Source organism: Athene noctua, chromosome 2 (assembly GCF_965140245.1).
Source record: "Athene noctua chromosome 2, bAthNoc1.hap1.1, whole genome shotgun sequence".
Lineage (NCBI taxonomy): Eukaryota > Metazoa > Chordata > Aves > Strigiformes > Strigidae > Athene > Athene noctua.
This window is the reverse complement of record NC_134038.1, coordinates 1,127,361-1,147,850: the sequence shown is the minus strand read 5'-3', so window position 1 is coordinate 1,147,850 and position 20,490 is coordinate 1,127,361. Positions and strand designations below refer to the sequence as shown.

General features: G+C 54.6%; 2 protein-coding genes across 2 annotated transcripts in view; one reads left to right on the top strand and one right to left on the bottom strand.

Moving 5' to 3' along the window:
* The window catches only part of FOXH1 (forkhead box H1), a 14,605-nt gene extending 10,769 nt beyond the window's left edge, over window positions 1–3,836 (bottom strand). Inside the window, exon 1 of the mRNA XM_074901122.1 lies at window positions 3,351–3,836. Coding sequence (XP_074757223.1) covers window positions 3,351–3,642 — 292 coding nt within the window. The 5' untranslated portion in view covers window positions 3,643–3,836. The remainder of the gene's footprint in view (window positions 1–3,350) is intronic.
* A 793-nt stretch (window positions 3,837–4,629) lies between these two features.
* On the top strand, window positions 4,630–16,468 carry ZFTRAF1 (zinc finger TRAF-type containing 1). The gene is made up of 4 exons (XM_074898304.1): window positions 4,630–5,010; window positions 8,659–8,897; window positions 9,392–9,603; window positions 15,704–16,468. The coding sequence occupies exons 1-4, from the start codon at window positions 4,681–4,683 to the stop codon at window positions 16,093–16,095; spliced, it is 1,173 nt and encodes a 390-aa protein (XP_074754405.1). The 5' UTR covers window positions 4,630–4,680; the 3' UTR covers window positions 16,096–16,468.
* Window positions 16,469–20,490: the final 4,022 nt, after the last annotated feature.

Genomic DNA, 20,490 nt, shown 5'->3' with positions numbered 1-20,490 from the left:
ATGGGATGGATGGATGGGATGGATGGATGGATGGATGGATGGATGGGATGGATGGATGGATGGATGGGATGGGATGGATGGGATGGATGGGATGGATGGATGGATGGATGGATGGGATGGATGGGATGGATGGATGGATGGATGGGATGGATGGATGGATGGGATGGGATGGATGGGATGGATGGGATGGATGGGATGGATGGGATGGGATGGGATGGATGGGATGGATGGATGGATGGATGGATGGATGGGATGGATGGGATGGATGGATGGGATGGATGGATGGGATGGATGGGATGGATGGGATGGATGGGATGGATGGGATGGATGGATGGGATGGATGGATGGGATGGATGGGATGGGATGGATGGATGGGATGGATGGGATGGATGGGATGGATGGGATGGATGGATGGATGGATGGATGGATGGGATGGATGGATGGATGGATGGGATGGATGGGATGGATGGATGGGATGGATGGGATGGATGGATGGATGGATGGATGGATGGATGGATGGATGGGATGGATGCGTTGGGATGACATGTTCCCTGTGTCCATCTTTTCAGCCCCCATCACACCCCCCAGACTCACTCCAGTTCCCAGGACCCCAATGCTGGGAGAAGCCTTATGGGCCCCGTCACACACGTGTGTGCGGGCAGGTGTGCCCCCCCTCCTACCGCCTGTGTCACACTCACACTTGGACCCTCGCCGTGGTCCCAGGGACACCCTGTGCCCAGCCCCCACCCTGGCACACCCCCCGGACACCTTCACACACCGCCTTCACACCTGCACGGTGACACGCGCATGTGCACGCTCAGATGGTGCTCACAGGCCTTTGCACACTCCCTGTGCACACCTGTACAGCCACACTCCCCGTGCACACACCCTGGCACACCCCACACGCATTTTTGTTCACCCTTGCACACCCCACGTGCACTTACCCTACACACACTCTTGCACACCCCATGCACCTCTCTGCACACCCTTGTACACATGTGCACACCCCCCACAGCCCCTTGCACACCCCACGTGCTCTTACACACCCCCTGCACACCCCATACTTGCCTTTACACACCCCACACAAACCCCTCACCCACCCTTGCATGCCACACACACCCCTTTGCACATGCCCTTGCACACCTAGCCCACGCTCTTGTGCACCCCATGCACCCTCTTGCACCCCCTTGCACACCTCACCTGCACTTACACCCCACGCACACCCTTGCACACCCAACACACACCTTCACGCAACCCCCCATACACACACACCCCCCCTTGCACACCCCACGTGCACTTATACACCCCACGCACACCCTCACACACACCACACACCCCCTTGCACACTCCACATGCACTTACACACCCCACGGACACCCTCGCACGCCCCACACATGCCTTTGCACACCCAACACAATCCCCTCACCCACCCTCGAACACCCCACACACCCCCTGCACACCCCATGTGCACTTACACACCCCACACATCCCCTCGCACACCCCACACACCCCCCCTGCACACCCCACGTGCACTTACACACCCCACACATCCCCTTGTACGCCCCACACACCCCCTCGCACACCCCACGTGCACTTACACACCCCACACATCCCCTTGCACGCCCCACACACCCCCCCTGCACACCCCACGTGCACTTACACACCCCACACATCCCCTTGCACGCCCCACACACCCCCTCGCACACCCCACGTGCACTTACACACCCCACACACCCCCTCGCACACCCCTCACCCACCCTTACACACTCGTGTGTCCCCCCCCCATCCCCTTCCCCACCCCGGGATGCGCCTGAAGCCCTCGCCCCGCCCACGGACCCGCCCATCTCTCGGCCACGCCCACACCCTCCCCACGCCTGCCCCTAAAGCCCCGCCCGCCTCCCCTTAAGCTCCGCCCACAGCTTGTTCCCGCCCCCCGGCCCTTTAAGCCCCGCCCCCGCGCCGCTCCAGCCCGCGACTCTGTGGCCGCTCCCGGAGGCCGGAAGCGCCGGGGACGCCGGGGACGGAACCCGAGGGTGCCCCCCCACCCCCCCACCCATGGGTGCCGCCGGGGGGTGCGGCTGGGCGCTGTCCCACGCGCTGCTCTGCGCCGTCTGCCTGTTCTGCGCCCTGCGGGCCCGCCAGGTCAGTGGGGAGGGACACCCCGACACCCTCACCCCCTCCCCTGTCACCCCGAGGGTCCCCCTGTCACCCAGCCGGACACTTGTCACCCCCGTGGGGCCCTGTCACCCAGCTGGTCCCACGGCTGTCACCCGGACGGTCCCCTGTCACCCCACGGCGTCACTTGTCACCCGGCTGGGGCTCTGTCACCCAGACGGTCCCCTGTCACCCTGATGGTCCCCTGTCACCCAGCCAGTCCCATATCACCCAGCCGCTGTCACCCTGATGGTCCCCTGTCACCCAGCCAGTCCCATATCACCCAGCCGCTGTCACCCAGCCAGTCCCCTGTCACCCAGCCAGTCCCATATCACCCAGCCGCTGTCACCCAGCCAGTCCCCCTGTCACCAGGACAGTCCCACTGTCACCCAGCCGCTGTCACCCAGGCAGTCCCCCTGTCACCCAGAAGTTCCCCTGTCACTCAGCGGGTCACTTGTCACCTGGATGGGGCCTTGTCATACAGATAGTCCCCCTGTGACCCAGCTGGCCTCATGTCTGTCACCCATCTGCTTCCATGTCACCCATCCAGCGCCTTGTCACCTATCTGCTCCCATGTCACCCAGCTCATCCCCTGTCACCCATCCCCACCCTGTGTCACTCAGCCAGTCCCCTTTTCACTCATCCACTCCCCTGTCACCCATCCCCACCTCATGTCACCCAGTCAGTCCCTTGTCATCCATCCATCCATCCACTCCCGTGTCACCCAGCCAGTCCCCTGTCACCAGTCTGGTCCTTGTGTCACCCATCTGTTCCCATGTCACCCAGCCAGTCCCTTGCCACCCATCCACTCCCGTGTCACCCAGCCAGTCCCTTGTCACCCATCCCACCCCATGTCACCCAGCCAGTCCCCTGTCACCAGGCTGGTCCTGTGTCACCCATCTGCTCCCCTGTCACCCATCCCCACGCCGTGTCACCCAATCGCTCACTCCCTGTCCCCTCTCTCTCCCGGCAGGTGACCGGCGGGCCAGTAGCCGGGTTCCTCCTCCAGGCCCTGGCGGCGGCGAGCGACGCCCTGGACCCGCTCTGGCCCAGTGGGGACCCCGACGGGACCCCCCACCCCGACCCCTTGCCCGGCGCTTGGGTCTCAGCCATGTTGGGTCAACCCTTGGTGGCCTTCGGCTTCCACCGGCTCAGCGGTGACCGGGCCACTGCCAACCTGCTGCTGGGGGGGGCCACGGCGTTGGCCCCCGCCGCCGCGCGGCTGCCTGAGGAGGGGCGGCTGCTGGCCGCCAGCGCCGTCACCTTCCTCACCGCCAGCAGCATCCTCATCCTCGCCGTCCTCACCGCCAACGGCCCCGGCGCGGTGGGTGGCCTCCTCCTGGCCGCCGCTTGTTTGTTACCGGCACCGGAAAACGGGAGCGGGTACAACGGGCACCCATGGGTGCTGGCGGCCGGGAATCTGGCGCTGGAGCGAGCCCTGAGGGTGCAGCAGCTCAGCGGCGGTTGAGTCTTGAGTCGTGCTCGCATGCTGGGACTAGTAAAGCCAGGACCAGTAAAGCCGGGGTCTGGGGAATGGTTCTGCCCCAAAACGGGCGCCTGGAGGGGTCGGTTAGTGGCATCACTGGGTGGGGTTGGTACTTGGGTGGCTCCCTGAGGTCCCTGGCACTGCACCCAGGGGTGGGGGTCCCTGATGCGGCACTTTAGGGGGGACGCACACACACTAGGGTGTCACCCTGGGGTCCCTGAGGTGGCACCCTAGGGCAGGGGACACTGGCACAGCACCCTGGGGTGGGTGGGGGTCCCTGGGGTGGCACCTTGGGGCGGTGGCATGGCACAGTGGGGCTGCGGGCACTGGGAGAACTGGTTGTGCTGGGGCTGGGGACAGTGGGGGAACTGGTCACACTGGGGCTGGGGGAACTGGTCACACTGGGGCTGGGGACACTGGGGGAACTGGTTGTGCTGGGGCTGGGGGAACTGGCCACACTGGGGCTGGGGGAATTGGGGGAACTGGTCACACTGGGGCCGGGGACACTGGGGGAACTGGTCACACTGGGGCTGGGGGGGCACCGGGGGTTCTCCTCACACTGGGGTTGAGGGCACTGGGGGAACTGGTCACACTGGGGCTGGGGGCACTGGGCCCACAGGGGGTACTGGGCCGCACTGGGGAGCGCCCCCCGCCCGCCTGCCCGGGAGCTCCCCGCCACGCGCCCCGCCCCCGCGCCCAGGCCACGCCCCCTGGGGCGCCCCATCGCCCATTGGCCCTCTCCCGTCGTGACGTTGCACCGGGCCCCGCCCCTCCACCTCCCCCGCAGGGAAGGGGCGGGGCTGGCTCCGGCTCTTCAAGTTTGCGACTCCAGGCTCGGCAGGGGGCGGTGAGGAGGGGGCGTGGCGACAGTGACGACGTGATCGCTTATTGGCCGCTTCGGCTGCGGTACCGCCTCCGTCGGGCGGTGATTGGCTGCAGCCCTGACGGCCCGGGAGGGCGGAGCTAGCGAGGAAGCTGGGGGGGGGGGGTGGCCAAGATGGCGGCGGCGGTGGCGGCGGGGTGAGGCGGCGGCGGCGGCGATGATGTCCGGGGCGGAGGATCGTGAGGCCGGCGGGGGCCCGGCCGCCCCCTCCGCCCCTTCCGCGGCCCTCCCCGGTCCCGCGGCGGTGGCGGGCGGCCCGGGCGAGGCGGGCGGCGCCGAGGAGGCGGGTTCGCTGCTCGGTGGGGCCCGGCCTCACGCCGAGGCGGGTACCGACCCCGACGCGCCGCCCAAGAAACGGTTGAGGGCGGCGGGGACGGGGACGGCTGGGCCCGAGGGGGCGGCGGGCAGCGTGAAGCTGGAGGAGCGGCTCTACTCCGTGCTGTGCTGCACCGTCTGCCTCGACCTGCCCAAGGCCTCGGTCTACCAGGTACGGCCGGGCCCCGCGGGCCCCCCACGGGGCCTCCCCGGCGGCCACCGACCCCCCCCGGGGCCGCCTTATCCCCTCACTGGCCACCGGCTCCCCCCCGAGGCCGCCTTGTCCTCTCACCGACTCCCCCCCCCGGGGTCGCCTTGTTCCCTCACCGGCCACCGACCCCCCCTCAGGGCCATCTTGTTCCCTCACCGACCCCCCCTGGGGCTGCCTTGTCCCTTCACCGGCCACCGAGCCCCCGCTGGGGCCACTTTGCCCCCTCACAGACCCTCCTCAGGGCCGCTTTGTCCCTTCACCGGCCACCGACACCCCCCCACATCCCAGGGCCTCCCTGGTGGTCACTGACACCCCCCTCGGCCCCCCAGTCAGTTAAAGCCCCCCCAGGCCTTTGTGGCCCCTACACTGGTCACTGATATTTGTGTGTCCCCCCCGCCTCCATCGCTGTCCCCTGTCATGGCTCCCCCTTTTCCCTTCTCACTGCCCCCCCACTTCCCCCCTGGACCCCCCCTAGGCCTCTCCAACCCCAGTTGCCCTCATCCCCGGTGGGGACTTCCAGCCAGGCCATGGATGCCTGGGACCCCCCCCAAGCCAAGGGGACCCCCAAGTCAGGCCACTAGACCCCCCCCGGCCTCCTCATACCAGGGGACTCCCCTAATCTAGACCACTGGACCAGGCCCCCCCATCCCCCCCCAAACCAGGGGGACCCATAAGCCAGACTACTGGACCCCCCCTGCTCCCCCACAAACCAGGGGACCCCCCCCCAGTCTGGACCGGATGGCCCCCCCAAGCCAGGCCGCTGGACCCCCCCATCCCCCCAAACCAAGGGGATCTGAAAACCAGGCTACTGGATCCCCCTGTCCCCCCCCCCCCAAACCAGGGGACCCCTGCTAATTTGGACCAGGTGGCCCCACCAAGCCGAGCCACTGGACCACTCTGCTTCCCCCCACCCCCCCCTCAAACCAGGGGGACTCCCCATCATTTGCTGTCACCCCATGGCCTCAGGGACGGCCCCCCCCACACTCCATCTGCTTTTCCCTGGGGACTACTGAGCGCCCCCCCAACCTTGCCCTTCCCCCTCATCCCCTTGGCCACCGACCCTGCTGGGTGCTCTCCCCTGCCCCCCCCCCCCCCCCCCCCCAACTTGGTGGGGGGCTTTAGGAATCCCCTCCCCCCTTAGGAACACCCCTGCAGACTCCAGCGTCCCCCCCCCCCCCAGCTCCCAGTTTGTCCCAGTTTGTGCCACCCCGGGGGGATTCCCCTACCCAGAGCCGGTGCCGGGGGGGGGGGTGCGAGGTTGGTGGGGGCCCAGGGGTGGGGGTTTGAGGTTTGGGGGGTGCAGAGGTGGGGTGGGGGGGCAGCACCAGAGCCAACCGGTTACAAAAAACCTCCGGCCATTTCGCTGCCCGCAGCGTTACCGGCGACGTCAACCCTACGGTACCGGCAAATAAACACACACCCCCCCACACACCCCCCCCTGCCGCCGGCGCGGCCGCTCGCACGGTTGAGCCCGAAGCAGCGGCACCGCGAAGGTCAACGTCAACCCCGCGGTGACCTCACGCTTCACCGGTCACACGCCGAGAATATCCGGTGACAGAGCCGAGCGGGGGGGGGACACGACACCCCTTTGCTTCGTTTATTTTGGGGAGGAGGAGCGGGGGGTGATGTGCTGTAAGATGGCCGCCAAGTTGGGGTGCCGGGGATCCCCTCGGGCGGCGTTGGGGGGGTGAAATCCCCACCCATAGGGTGCCAAACCGGCTCCGTGAGCGTGGCCGGGGGGGCGTCCTTCATCACAGCCTCCTCCTCCTCCTCCTGCGCTCACTCATCCCCCCACTTCCCCCCTCCAGACACACCACCCCCCCCTTTAATTATCGATGACGAGCAATGTAATTAAAACCGGGAGCGACCGCGCTGCACCGTCGAGTAGGTTCGTCAGGGCCGAAGCATTAACGAGTGGCTCTAATTATTACCCCCTCTTCATGGTATATTTTTATTTTTTTTTTTTTTTTACCGGCGGCGTCCTGAGCAGCTTAAAAACCGTGCGGGATTTTTAACCACCCGCCTGCGGGTGCTCAAGCCCCTAAAATATTTCGAGGGGGAGTTTCAGCAGCGGCGCAACCGGTTTCGTGCCCAGTCGCCGCGTTCCGGGCCCGGCAGGAGGGAAACGCCGAAATTTTATTTTTTTTTTTATTTGGGAGTTGGAACAATGGATGTCCTGGGTAAGCAGATCGGTGCTAATCCCCAGCGCAGGGTCAGGCCTTTCCCATCCTGGCCGAGGATTAAAGTTTTTTTTTTCCCCGGTGAAAACCAGCTCCCGGTTATCCCGCCGGCAGGAATTCCAGTGGAATTTTGAGGAGGTGGAGGGGGGGATCCCCCCTGCCACCTCCTTTCTCCAGGAACCGGTTGTGGAAGCAACAGCATTCCAGGCCGGAGCGCTCCGGCTTCCCGCCGGATTTGTGAGGTGGGTTTTCACCCAAAATCATCATCAGGAGTTTTCCCACACCCCCCTCCCACCCTTTCCGGCATCTCCCAATGGATTTGGCGATACCGTCACCCCCTCCACCGGTGTTTTACAGGAAGATGGATTCTCCCAGGACGTCGCCTTGTGGCAAACTCCAAAATTTTATTTTTTACACTCAGGGGGTTGCTTTCCCCTCAATTTTTGGGATGAAAGGAGCACGGACTGGGATCGCTCCGGTGCCTGAGGCGCTGCTGGTATCGCTGCGGTGCCGCTGGCAGCATCCCATGTCCTCCTCTTCCTCACCTCAAGGGTTTCACCCAGCTGTTGTAAACGTGCCCTAAACTGATTTTTTTGCCCTAAAAAATTTCAGTTTTGGATGCGCAGAGGGGAAAAGCGACTGCGCCCACGTGCTGGAAGGGGACGGTGATTCCAGCGCTTCGGGGTGACACCGACGACGCTCCTCTCTTGTCACCCCGCGCCAAAACATGACAGAATTGGCCTAAAATAGATTTATTGGATTATTTTTACCCCAGTGGCACCAGCTCGGGCATCCCCAAGTTCCATCCCGGCATTCCAAGCCCTTGCAGCCGCTTCCCAGTGGATTTGACAGCGCCACTGGTTCTTCCCCACTTTCCCTCGGTTGGCGCAGGGATTTTTGTGCCGATCTCGCCAAATCTCGACTCCAGCAAACGTGGCGGCCAGGAACGTTTGGGACCCCGCATTGCTGGGGGATACAGGGAGTGGGTTTGGGTGTGTTTTTTTTCCCCTTGTCCGTGTTTTGGTGTAATTTCCCTCATTCCTGGTTCCCAGGGGACTCCGTTCCCCTCTCACTGGCTGGTTTTGATTATCCCGAATCCCGCAGGGTTTGGTGTGGGGGGTGCAGCTTCACCCCCCTCCATTCTGGAAATGAGGAGGAGGAGGGAAGCTGGGATGAAGCTTTTCCCAGCCCCTCCCAAACGAGGCAAACAAACCCGGTCCTAATTACAGAAGCGATGCCTCGGGTGGGACATGTCTGGGCTGGTACTGGGATCAAACGGCCGCAAGGAGCCGTGTGCCAGGGTGGGGTTTTTTGGCCAAAACATTTTTTTGTTTTTGTTTTTTTCCAGCACCAACAGGTCTGAATTGGCTTTAATTTGCCTCGGCGGGGCGGCGATTTTTCTCTGACCCGTCTTCCTCCTCTTCCTCAGTGCACCAACGGGCACCTGATGTGCGCCGGCTGCTTCATCCACCTCCTGGCAGACGCGCGGCTAAAGGAGGAACAAGCCACTTGCCCGAATTGCCGCTGCGAGATCAGCAAGAGCTTGTGTTGCCGCAACTTGGCCGTGGAAAAAGCCGTCAGCGAGCTGCCCTCCGAGTGCGGCTTTTGCATGCAGCAATTCCCCCGCTCCCTCCTGGAGAGGCACCAGAAAGAGGAATGCCAGGACAGGTAAAAAAAATTCCCTTTGGCACGGTGATGGTGTTACCGGCGTTACCGGCGCGGCGACCCCGTGGCGAGCACGAGGGTTTCTCCGGTTCCTCTGGTTTCTCTGGTGCTGAAGCCGTTGGCACCGTGGCCCCTTTCCCAGCCCAAAACTCCCACTGCCTGCATCCCACCTCCCCACGGAGGTGCCGGTGATTTGGGGGAGGCCACGGCAGCGTTTTGGCACACGGCGAGCCCCCCTCCTTCTTTCCTTGTGCCGCCGGGCCCCGTTAGCCTCGCGGGAACCCGGCACGCTCCGGTTGCTTTTCCACGGGCCGTAAAACACATCTGGATTTCCCACCCTCGTTTCTGTCTCTCCCGGTGTTTCCAGACCCAAAAATCACCCAGTGGCAAGCCTGAGTCTCAGCACTGGAATGTCCGCGTCCACCATTTTTTTTTTTTTTTGGCCACGTTTCGTCCCAATCTGGTGAATATTCACATGAATTTTTTAAACCCCCCAGAGTGACCCAGTGCAAATACAAGCGGATCGGGTGCCCGTGGCAGGGTCCTTACCACGAGCTGACGGTGCACGAAGCCGAATGTACCCACCCCACCAAAACCGGCAACGAGCTGATGGAGATTTTAGACGAAATGGACCAAACGAGGAAAAAAGAAATGCAGCTTTACAACAGCATCTTCAGCCTGCTCAGCTTCGAGAAGATCGGCTACACAGGTAATGGCTCCCTCGGCACGCCGGCGCCTTCCCCGGCCCTTCTGCCCGCGTCTCTTCCGGCGCTGACGCCGTTTCGGCGCTGCTGGTTTTTTTCTCTCCCCGCGCGGCGATCGATTTGGTAACGGCGAAAGGTGCCGAGTCCGTGGCGGCGTTTCGGCTCGAGCTTCCAGCCTCGTGACGCGAGTATAAAACTCCAAAACACTACGTGATGTTCTCTGGGATGTTTTTATCGAGTTCTGGAGCAGCACCGGCGATGCTTCGCTCACCGTCACCTTCAGCCGTTGTTGCTTTGCCGAGGGGTTTTACCGAACCCCTCTCCCAGCCGCCGGAAAGCTGCCGGTGCCGCGGCGGCTGCGCTTGGCCGCTAACAGGGGTGAAAAGCCCCGTTTAAGCTGCAAAAGCAGGTAAGCTGGATCTTTTCTTGGTATGTCGGTGTTAAAATCAGGCCTAGAACAGCCGCCTAAGAACGGTTTTGGTTTGAAACGCCGGGATGCAAATTAACCAGCGAGGGAAATGGCAAATTGGGGCTGGAGGGGGGAAGGATTTCCCCCTCAGCCACGAGCAGGGGCACTGGTGCTGGGCGTATGGCTCGCCCCGGCATCATGAGTGTGATCGGGGATCTGGTGAGAGCGGCCCAGGCGTTTTGGCAACTGGGTTGTGCTGGGAACTTTCCGGCACAATCCACAAGCCACAGTCCAGACCCTGCATTCTCCGTGTGCCACGGCTCAGCCCCGGTAGAGCCGGGCAGCGCGGTGCTGAGACGCCGCGGTGCCGGGCTGTGGTGAAGCCCAGTGACGGGAATGTGGTGTGGCTGGAATAACGGATCCCCCTCCTCTGTCCAGGTTGTGCCGGCCGGGCTCTCCTCTCCCTCCCTCTCTCTCCTGGAAGCGCTGCCGTCCCGTGCGCTCGGCCAGCCCGCGGTCCCTACGCCGCGACCGCAAGCTCCCGGCGCCTTCGCCACCGCCCAGCCGGGAGCGTCTCGGTGCCGCGGCCTCGCACCGGGAGGCTCCGGGCTGCGTCACCGGCGGTTGCGCCTCGCGGTGAGGTTTGGCTGCGCTGCCTCACTCGATGGTTTGTACGCCGAATCCCAATAAATTCTGCCTTGCTACCCAAACCGTATCTTGTCTGTCTGTCCTGGCGCGCCGGAGGGTGCTGGTGAAACCTTTCGGCAGCCAATGGCTTTTGCCAGCACGTTATCAGGTGATAGTAAAGCCTTCTGGCATCTGATGGTGACTTCTGGCACGTTATTGGATGCTGGTTAAACCTTTTGGCATCTGGTGGCAGTTGCCAGCATACGTCTGATGCTGGTAAAACCTTCTGGCAGCCGGAGTCGGTTGTCGGCACGTTCTTGGATACAGCAAAATCTTTTGGCATATGGTGGTGGTTGCTGGCACATCGTAGGCCAATGGTAAAACCTTTGGGCAGCCGGTAGCGGTTGCCAGCACTTAATAGGATGCTGGTAAAGTCTTTTGGCATCCAGTAGCGGTTGCCAACACGTCATAGGACAACGGTAAAACCTTTTGGCAGCTGGTGGCGGATGCTGGCACATTGTAGGATGCTGGTAAAATCTTTTGGCATCTGGTGGTGGTTGCCGGCACGTCGCAGAACACTGGTAGAACCTTTCAGCAGCCGGTGGCAGTTGTTGGCACACTGTAGGATACTGCTAAAACCTTTCATCAGCTGGTGGTGGTTGCTGGTGTGTCGTTGGATGCTGGTAAAGCCTCTGGGCAGCCAGTGGCCATTTTCGACACGTTATCAGATGTTGGTAAAGCCTTTTGGTAGCCGTTGGTGGTTGCCGGCACGTTGCAGGACAATGGTAAAAGCTTTTGGCATCTGATGGTCGTTGCCAGCACATCGTTAGAATGCTGGTAGAACCGTGTGGCATCTGCTGGTGGTTGCCAGCCCATCGCAGGCTGCTGGTAAAGTCTTTCGGCATCTGGTGGTAGTTGCCGGCACATCACAGGAAAATGGTAAAACCTGGCAGCCGGTGGCGGTTGCCGGCACGTTATCAGGTGCTGGTAAAACCTTTTGGCATCTGGTGGTGGTTGCTGGCACGTCACAGGACACGGGTAAAACCTTTCATCAGCCGGTGGCGGTTGCCGGCACATTGTTGGATGCTGGTAAAGTCTTTTGGCATCGAGTGGTGGTTGCTGACATATCGTAGGACACTGGTAGAACCGTTTGGCATCTGGTGGCGGTTGCCAGCACATTGTAGGACACTGGTAAAACCTCCAGGAATCTGGTGGCGGTTGCCAGCACGTGTCTGATACCGGTAAAACCTTCTGGCAGCTGGAGATGGTTTCTGGCATGTTACCGGATGATGGTAAAACATTTTGGCATCTGGTGGCAGTTGCTGGCACGTCGTAGGCCAATGGTAGAACTTTCGGCAGCCGGTGGTGGTTGCCAGCAGGATATCAGGTGCTGGTAAAATCTTTTGGCATCTGGTGGTGGTTGCTGGCACATCGTAGGACACTGGTAAAACCTTTCAGCAGCTGGTGGCATTTTCTGGCACGTAATGAGATGCTGGTAAAGTCTTTTGGCAGCCGGTGATGGTTGCCAGTGCGCTGTGGGATGCTGGTAAAACCTTTTGGCATCTGGTGGTTGTTAACGGCACATTCTTGGCTGATGGTAAAGGCTTTCAGCAGCCAGTGGTGGTTGCCGGCACCTTGTAGAACACATAAAATCTTTTGGGCAGCCAGTGGCGGTTGCTGGCACGTTACCAGATGCTGGTAAAGTCTTTTGGCATCTGGTGGTGGTTGCCAGTGCGCTGCCAGACTTTGGTAAAGTCTCCAGCATCTGGTGGCGGTTGCCAGCGCGTGTCTGACACCAGTAAAACCTCCTGGCAGGTGGAGATGGTTTCCGGCACGTTACCGGATGATGGTAAAACCTTCCGACAACTGGTGATGGTTGCCAGCGTGCCACAGGACGCTGGTAGAACCTTTTGGCAACCGGTAGCGGTTGCCACCGTGCTGTCAGACACTGGTAAAGCCTCCAAGGGCCTGGTGGCTTTTACCGGCACGTTGTCTGATGCTGGTAAAACCTTGTGGCAGCTGGAGATGGTTGCCAGCAGATTATCAGATGATGGTGAAACGTTTTGGCATCTGATGGTGGTTGCCGGCACGTTGTGGGACACCAGTAACATCTTTTGGATCCTGTGGCCGTTGCTGGGACGGTGTAGGACACTGGTAGAACCTTTCATCAGGCAGTGGCAGTTGCCAGCGTGCCACGGGACCTGGTAAAAACTTCTGGCAGTTGCCGGCACATTATTGGCTGCTGGTGAAGTCTTTTGGCAGCTGGTGGTGGTTGCCATCATGCTGGGGGTGCTGGTAAAACCTTTTGGCATCTGTTGGCGGTTGCCGGCACGTTGTAGAACCCCGGTAAAAAACATTTCAGCAGCCGGTGGCAGTTGCCGGCACATCACAGGGTGCTGGTAAAATCTTTCGGCAGTTGGTGATAGTTGCTGGCACGTTGTAGGACGCTGGTAAAACTTTTTTGGCATCTGATGGTGGTTACTGGCACGTTCTTGGCTGATGGTAAAGGCTTTCGGCAGCCGGTGGTGGTTGCTGGCATGTCGTTGGATGCTGGTAAAACCTGGCAGCCGGTGGCGGTTGCCGGCACGTTGCCAGATGCCGGTAAAGTCTTTTGGCACCTGATGGCTGTTGCCGGCACATCATAGGCCAGTGGTAAAACCTTTTGGCAGCCGGTGGCGGTTGCCAGCACGTGTCTGATGCCGGTAAATCCTTCTGGCAGCTGGAGACGGTTTCTGGCACGTTACCAGATGATGGTAAAACCTTCTGGCAACTGGTGGTGGTTGGTGGCACGTGGTAGGACACCGGTAAAACCTGGCAACTGGTGGTTGGTGGCACGTGGTAGGACACCGGTAAAACCTGGCAACTGGTGGTTGGTGGCACGTGGTAGGACACCGGTAAAACCTGACAACTGGTGGTTGGTGGCACGTGGTAGGACACCGGTAAAACCTGGCAACTGGTGGTTGGTGGCACGTGGTAGGACACCGGTAAAACCTGGCAACTGGTGGTTGGTGGCACGTGGTAGGACACCGGTAAAACCTGGCAACTGGTGGTTGGTGGCACGTGGTAGGACACTGGTAAAAACTGACAACTGGTGGTTGGTGGCACGTGGTAGGACACCGGTAAAACCTGGCAACTGGTGGTTGGTGGCACGTGGTAGGACACCGGTAAAACCTGACAACTGGTGGTTGGTGGCACGTGGTAGGACACCGGTAAAACCTGGCAACTGGTGGTTGGTGGCACGTGGTAGGACACTGGTAAAAACTGACAACTGGTGGTTGGTGGCACGTGGTAGGACACCGGTAAAACCTGGCAAGTGGTGGTGGTGGCCAACACGTTACCAGATGCCGGTAAAGTCTTTCAGCAGCCAATGGCTGTTGCTGGCACATGGTGGGACACTGGTAAAACCTCCCGGCACGTGGTGGGACACTGGTAGGAGTTTTGGGGGATGGTGGCGGTTGCTGGTGACACTGGTGAAGCCTTTTGGTGGCCGGTGGCCGGGAGCTGCCCCCGCCGGCACCGGCTCCTCTCACCGCGCCGTGTCCTGGGGAGGGGGAGCGGCCTCCGGCTGCGGCTTTGGCGCTGCAGGGTGGGGCCGGGGCTGCTCCTGCCTGCCCCAAATCTTTTTATTTTGGATTTAAAAAATTTTTTTTTTCATTTAGGAATTTTTTTAATTTTTGATTTTTCATATTTTTTTATTATTTTTTATTTTGGTTTTTTATGTCATATTTTGTATTTTTAATTTTTGTTTTGTATTTTTTCTTTTCTATTTCTTTCTTTGCATTTCTTATTTTGTATTTTATTTTTCGATTTAATTTTTTAATTTTGTGTTTCTTTTTTTTATTTTGTGTTTTGTTTTTTTACTTTGTATTGTTTTTTATTTAATTTAAATTTTTTGTCTTTTTATATTGTTCTTTGTGGTTTTTATTTCATATTTTGTATTTTTTATCTCATGTTTTGTTTTTTATTTCATATTTAATTTTTTTATTTTGTGTTTTGGGGGGATTTTGTATATTTTTTTTAATTTCGTATTTCTTATTTTTTATTTTGTGGTTTATATTTTTACTTTGTTTTTTGATGTTGAATTTTGTATTTTTTATTGCATATTTATTTTTTTGTATTCTTTATCTTTTATTTCCTATTTCGTGGGGGCTTTATATTTTTTCCATATTTTTTACTTTGTATTTTGTAGGTTTTTTTCTATTTTTTCTGTATTTTTAACTTTATATTTCATAGAGTTTTTTCTATTTTATTGTACTTTTTATTTCATATTTTTTATTTTTTCATATTTTTGTATTTCTTATTTCTTGGGGGCTTTATTTTTTTAATTTTTTTTTGCTTTTTGTGAGTTTTTTTTCTATTTGTGGGGTATTTTTCATTTTGTATTTTGTATATTTTATTTCATATTTGTTTTTTCATCTTTTTTATTTCCTATTTCATGAGCTTTTTTGTCTTTTCTTCATATCTTGTATTTCCTATTTGGTGGGGGGTTTGTGTCTTTGTATTTTGCGTTTCCTATTTCGTGTTTTTTTTTTCTCTTTTTTTTGTATTCTGTATTTCCTACTGTGTGGCGTTTTTTGTCTTTTTTCCTATTTTTTATTTCCTATCTCATGAGGTTTCTTTGGTCTTTTTTTCTTCTTTTTATTTCCTATTGTGTGGGGATTTTTTGATCTTTTTTTTTTTTTTCCTATTTTTTATTTAGTATTTCATGATATTTTTGTGGTCTTTTTTTCTTACTTTTATTGTGCGGGGGGGGGTTTGGTCTTTTTTTCTTATTTTTATTTCCTTTTTCATTTTTTTTTTTTGGTCTTTTTTTCTTCTTTTTATTTCCTATTGCGTGTGTGGGGGGGGTTGTCTTCTTTTCTTCTTTTTATTTCCCACGTCATGCTTTTTCAAATCTTCTTTTCGTATTTTTTATTTCGTATTTCACATTTGTTTGTTATTTTTAAATTTTTTTCCCCTCGTGTTTCCTCCTCACCCCTTTCCTTTCCACACAACCCTCCCCTGAGCTGACGCCGGGTGCCATTTCACCCCCTTTTTCACACGCACACCCCCCCATTTTCTCTCCGCAGAGGTCCAGTTCCGCCCGTACCGCACCGACGACTTCATCACCCGCCTCTACTACGAGACGCCGCGTCTCACCGTCCTCAACCAGACCTGGGTGCTCAAGGCGCGCGTCAACGACTCCGAGCGCAACCCCAACCTCTCCTGCAAGCGCACCCTCTCCTTCCAGCTCATCCTGAAGAGCAAGATCAACTCGCCGATGGAGTGCTCCTTCCTCCTCCTCGAGGGGCCCTACGACGACGTCAAAATCCACCCCGTCATCTACCATTTTGTCTTCAGCAACGAGAACAACGAGACCGATTACATGGCGCTGCCCATCGTCGACTCGGTCGAGTGCAACAAACTGCTGGCGGCTAAAAACATCAACCTGCGGCTTTTTATATTTCAAATCCAAAAATAGAGACTGTGGGCGGTGAGGGGGGGTGGCAGCTAAAAAAAAAAAAAACAACAAAAAAACACACACAGAAAAAAAACAAAAAAAAACCACCCCCAACCCCTCCCTGCAGCCGTCGCCGCCACGATTCGGCCGAAAAAGCGGTTGGAAAATGGCGGAAAAACAAACCGACGACGAAGCGAACACGCACGCGCGCACAAAAAAAAAAAATAATCGAGGTGAAAATGACAAAAGGAACACACGCGCCAAAAAGAAGAAAAGTTGAAGAAGAAACGACGCAATGAACACACACAGGCACAAAAAAAATGACAAGTTGAGGTAAAAGTGATGAAATGAACACGCGCACGCAAAAAAAAAAAAAAAAAGTTGAGGTAAAAATGATGCAGTGAACACACGTGTAAAAAAAAAAAAGAAAAAAATTTGAGGTAAAACCAAATGAAACGAACACACAGGCACAAAAAACGAAAAAATTGAGGTAAAACCAATGAAACGAACACACACGCGTGCCAAAAAAAAAAAAAAAAAAAAAAAAATGGAGGTAAACCTGCATGCGCCGGCGTCGGCAACGTCTGATCCTTCCGCGGCGGTGACGGGGCGCGGGGGGTTTGGGGGGGTTTTTTGGGGGGCGGGGGGAAGCGGGGAGCGTTCTGTACAGCGGGGCCTCCGGCTGTTTTACTAGTAGAATAAAAAAAAATGGGGAATTTTCCAATTATTTTGGGGGGGTTTTTGTGAAGGTTGGGAAATGGTGAGATAGCGGCGGGGGGGGGCAATCCCGCCACCCCCCCCGCCTCTCCTCTTTTCTGCAATTAAAACCACGGTTCTGCTAATGACGTCAGCGCCAAACTGGGCCCAGGGGGTGGCTGGCCCCTTTTTCCGGACTTTTTTTACCAAAATTGGAGGGTTTAGTTGGTTTTTTACCAAAATTGGAAGGTTTGGGTGTGGATTTTTTTACCAAAATTGGAGCGTTTAGTGGCAGGGGTTTTTACCAAAATCGGTGGGTTTGGTTGGCAATTCTTTTATCAATATTGGAGGGTTTGGTTGTTGGGGTTTTTTTACGAAAATCGGAGGGTTTGGTTGTGGGATTTTTACCAAAATTGGAAGGTTTGGGTGTGGATTTTTTTACCAAAATTGGAGCGTTTAGTGGCAGGGTTTTTTACCAAAATTGGTGGGTTTGGTTGGCAATTCTTTTATCAATATTAGAAGGTTTGGTTGTGGGATTTTTTTACCAAAATTGGTGCATTTAGTTGCAGGGTTTTTAACCAAAATTGGAGGGTTTGGTTGGGATTTTACCAAAATTGGAAGGTTTGGGTGGGGATTTTTAACCAAAAGTGGAGCGTTTAGTTGCAGGGTTTTTTACCAAAATTGGTGGGTTTGGTTGGCAATTCTTTTATCAATATTAGAAGGTTTGGTTGTGGGATTTTTTTACCAAAATTGGTGCATTTAGTTGCAGGGTTTTTTACCAAAATTGGAGGGTTTATTTGGTTTTTTACCAAAATTGGAAGGTTTGGGTGTGGATTTTTTTACCAAAATTGGAGCGTTTAGTGGCAGGGTTTTTTATCAAAATTGGTGGGTTTGGTTTGAAATTCTTTTATTAATATTAGAAGGTTTGGTTGTGGGATTTTTTTACCAAAATTGGTGCATTTAGTTGCAGGGTTTTTTACCAAAATTGGAGGGTTTGGTTGGGATTTTACCAAAATTGGAAGGTTTGGGTGGGGATTTTTAACCAAAATTGGAGCGTTTAGTTGCAGGGGGTTTTTTACCAAAATCGGAGGGTTTGGTTATGGGATTTTTTTACCAAAATTGGTGCATTTAGTTGCAGGGTTTTTTACCAAAATTGGAGGGTTTGGTTGGGATTTTACCAATATTGGAAGGTTTGGGTGGGGATTTTTAACCAAAATTGGAGCGTTTAGTTGCAGGGGGTTTTTTACCAAAATTGGAGGGTTTGGTTGGGATTTTTTTCCCAGAATTGGAGCATTTAGTTGCAAGGTTTTTTTACCAAAATTGGAGGAGTGTGGTTGGCAATTTTGTACCACAATTGGGGAGCTTGGGTGTGGGGGTTTTTACCAAAATTGGTGGTTTGGTTGGATTTTTTACCAAAATTGGAAGGTTTGGTTGGAGTTTTTTTAACCAAAATTGGTGGGTTTGGTGGGGTTTTTACCAAAATTTGAAGGTTTGGTTGGGGATTTTTTAGCAAAATTGGTGGGTTTGGTTGGGTTTTTTACCAAAATTGGAAGGTTTGGTTGGGATTTTTTTTTCCCAGAATTGGAGCGTTTAATTGCAGGGTTTTTTACCAAAACTGGAATGTTTAGTTGCAGGGTTTTTTACCAAAATGGGAATGTTTAGTTGCAGGGTTTTTTACCAAAATTGGAGGGTTTGGATGGTGATTTTTTTAATCAGTATTGGAGAATTTGGTGGTTGGGGTTTTTCTACCAGAATTGGTGGGTTTAATTGGGGCTTTACCAAAATTGGAAGGTTTGTTTGAAATTTTTTTACCAAAATTGGAGGGTTTGGTTAAGGGTTTAATTGGGAATTTTTTTTTTTTTACTGAAATTGGAGGGTGGGTTGATTTGTTTTACCAAAATTGGAGGGCTTGTGGTTTGGTTTTTTTGTTTTTTTGGGGTTTTTTTCCCCAAATTGGTGGGGCTTAGTTTTTTCTTTTCTTTTGTTTTTACCCAAACTGGAGGAGTTTGGGGCGTTTTTTTAACCAAAATTTGAGGAGGGGGAGTGGAGGAGGAATACCAAAATTGGAGGGTTTGGTGGTTGTTTTTTTTGTTTATTTACCAAAATTGGACCATTGTTGGCTTTTTACCAAAATTAGAGGGTTTAGGTTTTTCTTTTTTACCAAAATTGCAGGGTTTTTTGGGGGGAGATTAGCAAAATTGAAGGGGTTTGGGGTTTGGTTTTTCCAAAAACTGAAGGAGTTTGGGGCTTGCTTTTTTTTTATTTTTTTTTTTTTTAATCAAAATTGAAAGGTTTGGTTGTGTGTTTGTTGTTTTTTTTTTTTTTAACCAAAATTGGAAGGTTGTTGGCGTTCTTTTACCAAAATTGGATGTTTTGTTTGTTTTATCAAAATTAGGGTGTTGGATTGAGATGTTTTTACCAAAATTTGAAGGGGGGGGTGGGGGGTGTGGTACCAAAATTGGAGGGTTTGGTGGTGTTTGGGGTTTTTTTATTAAAATTGGAGCATTGTTGGGTTTTACCAAAATTAGAGGGTTTAGGTTTTGGGGTTTTTTTTACCAAAATTGGAGGGTTGTTGGGGGGGAGACTAACAAAATTGAAGGGGTTTGGGTTTTCCAAAAACTGGAGGAGTTTGGGGCTTTTTTTTTTTTTTACCAAAATTGAAAAGCTTGGTTGTGGGCTTTTTTTTAACCAAAACTGGATGGTTTGGGGTTTTTTTACCAAAATTAAGAGTGTTGGGTCGAGATGTTTTCACCAAAATTTGAAGGGGTTTGGGGGTGGTGTTACCAAAATTGGAGGGTTTGGGGGGCGTTTAACCAAAATTAGAAGGTTGGTTTGTTTTTTTTTTTTTTTTCCCAAATTCAAAGGGGGGTGTTTTGGGTTTTTTTTACCAAAATTGGAGGAGTTGTTGGGTTGGGGTTTTTTAACCAAAATTTGAAGGGGTTTGGGGGAGGGGTGTGTGTTATCAAAATTGGAAGGTTTGGTTGGTTTTTTTTTACCAAAATTGGAGGGTGGGGGGTGGTGTTTGTGTTTAACCAAAATCGGAGGTTGTTGGAGGTTTTTTTTTACCAAAATTGGAAGGTTGTGTTTTGGGGTTTTTTTTACCAAATTTGGAGGGGTTTGGGAGGTTTTTCTTACCAAAACCGGAGGGGGTTTTAGGGGGCTTGTATCAAAATTGGAGGTTTTTCTTTTTTTTTTTTAACCAAAACTGGAGGGGTTTGTGTGATTGGCAGGACCGTCCTCCCGCCTCGTTAGCGATTTTATTAATGATTTTTAATGAATTAAACACTTTGGGGACCCCCCCCCACCCCGGGGCTTGGGGGAGGGCGGGGGAGCCTGATCCTGCCCCCCCCGGGGGGGCCGAAATGGGGAGAAACCCCCCAAAAACGGATCGGGGGGGGGGGGGGGAGGTCACATGGGGCTCTCCCCTTGCTTTTGGGGTTCCCCCCCCCCCCCCTTCGCTAATTAGCACTTCCCTGGTCTGTGGTAATTAGTGATGGGCTGGGGTTACTGGGGAAACTGGGAGTGCTAGGCTGGGGTTACTGGGCAAACTGGGAGCACTGGGCTGGGGTTAATGGAGAGATACTGGGGGAACTGGGCTGGGGGTTACTGGGGACACTGGGGGCACTGGACTGGGGTTATGGGGGGATACTGGGGGCATTTGGCTGGGGTTACTGGGGACACTGGGCTGGGGGTTACTGGGGATACTGGAGGCACTGGGTT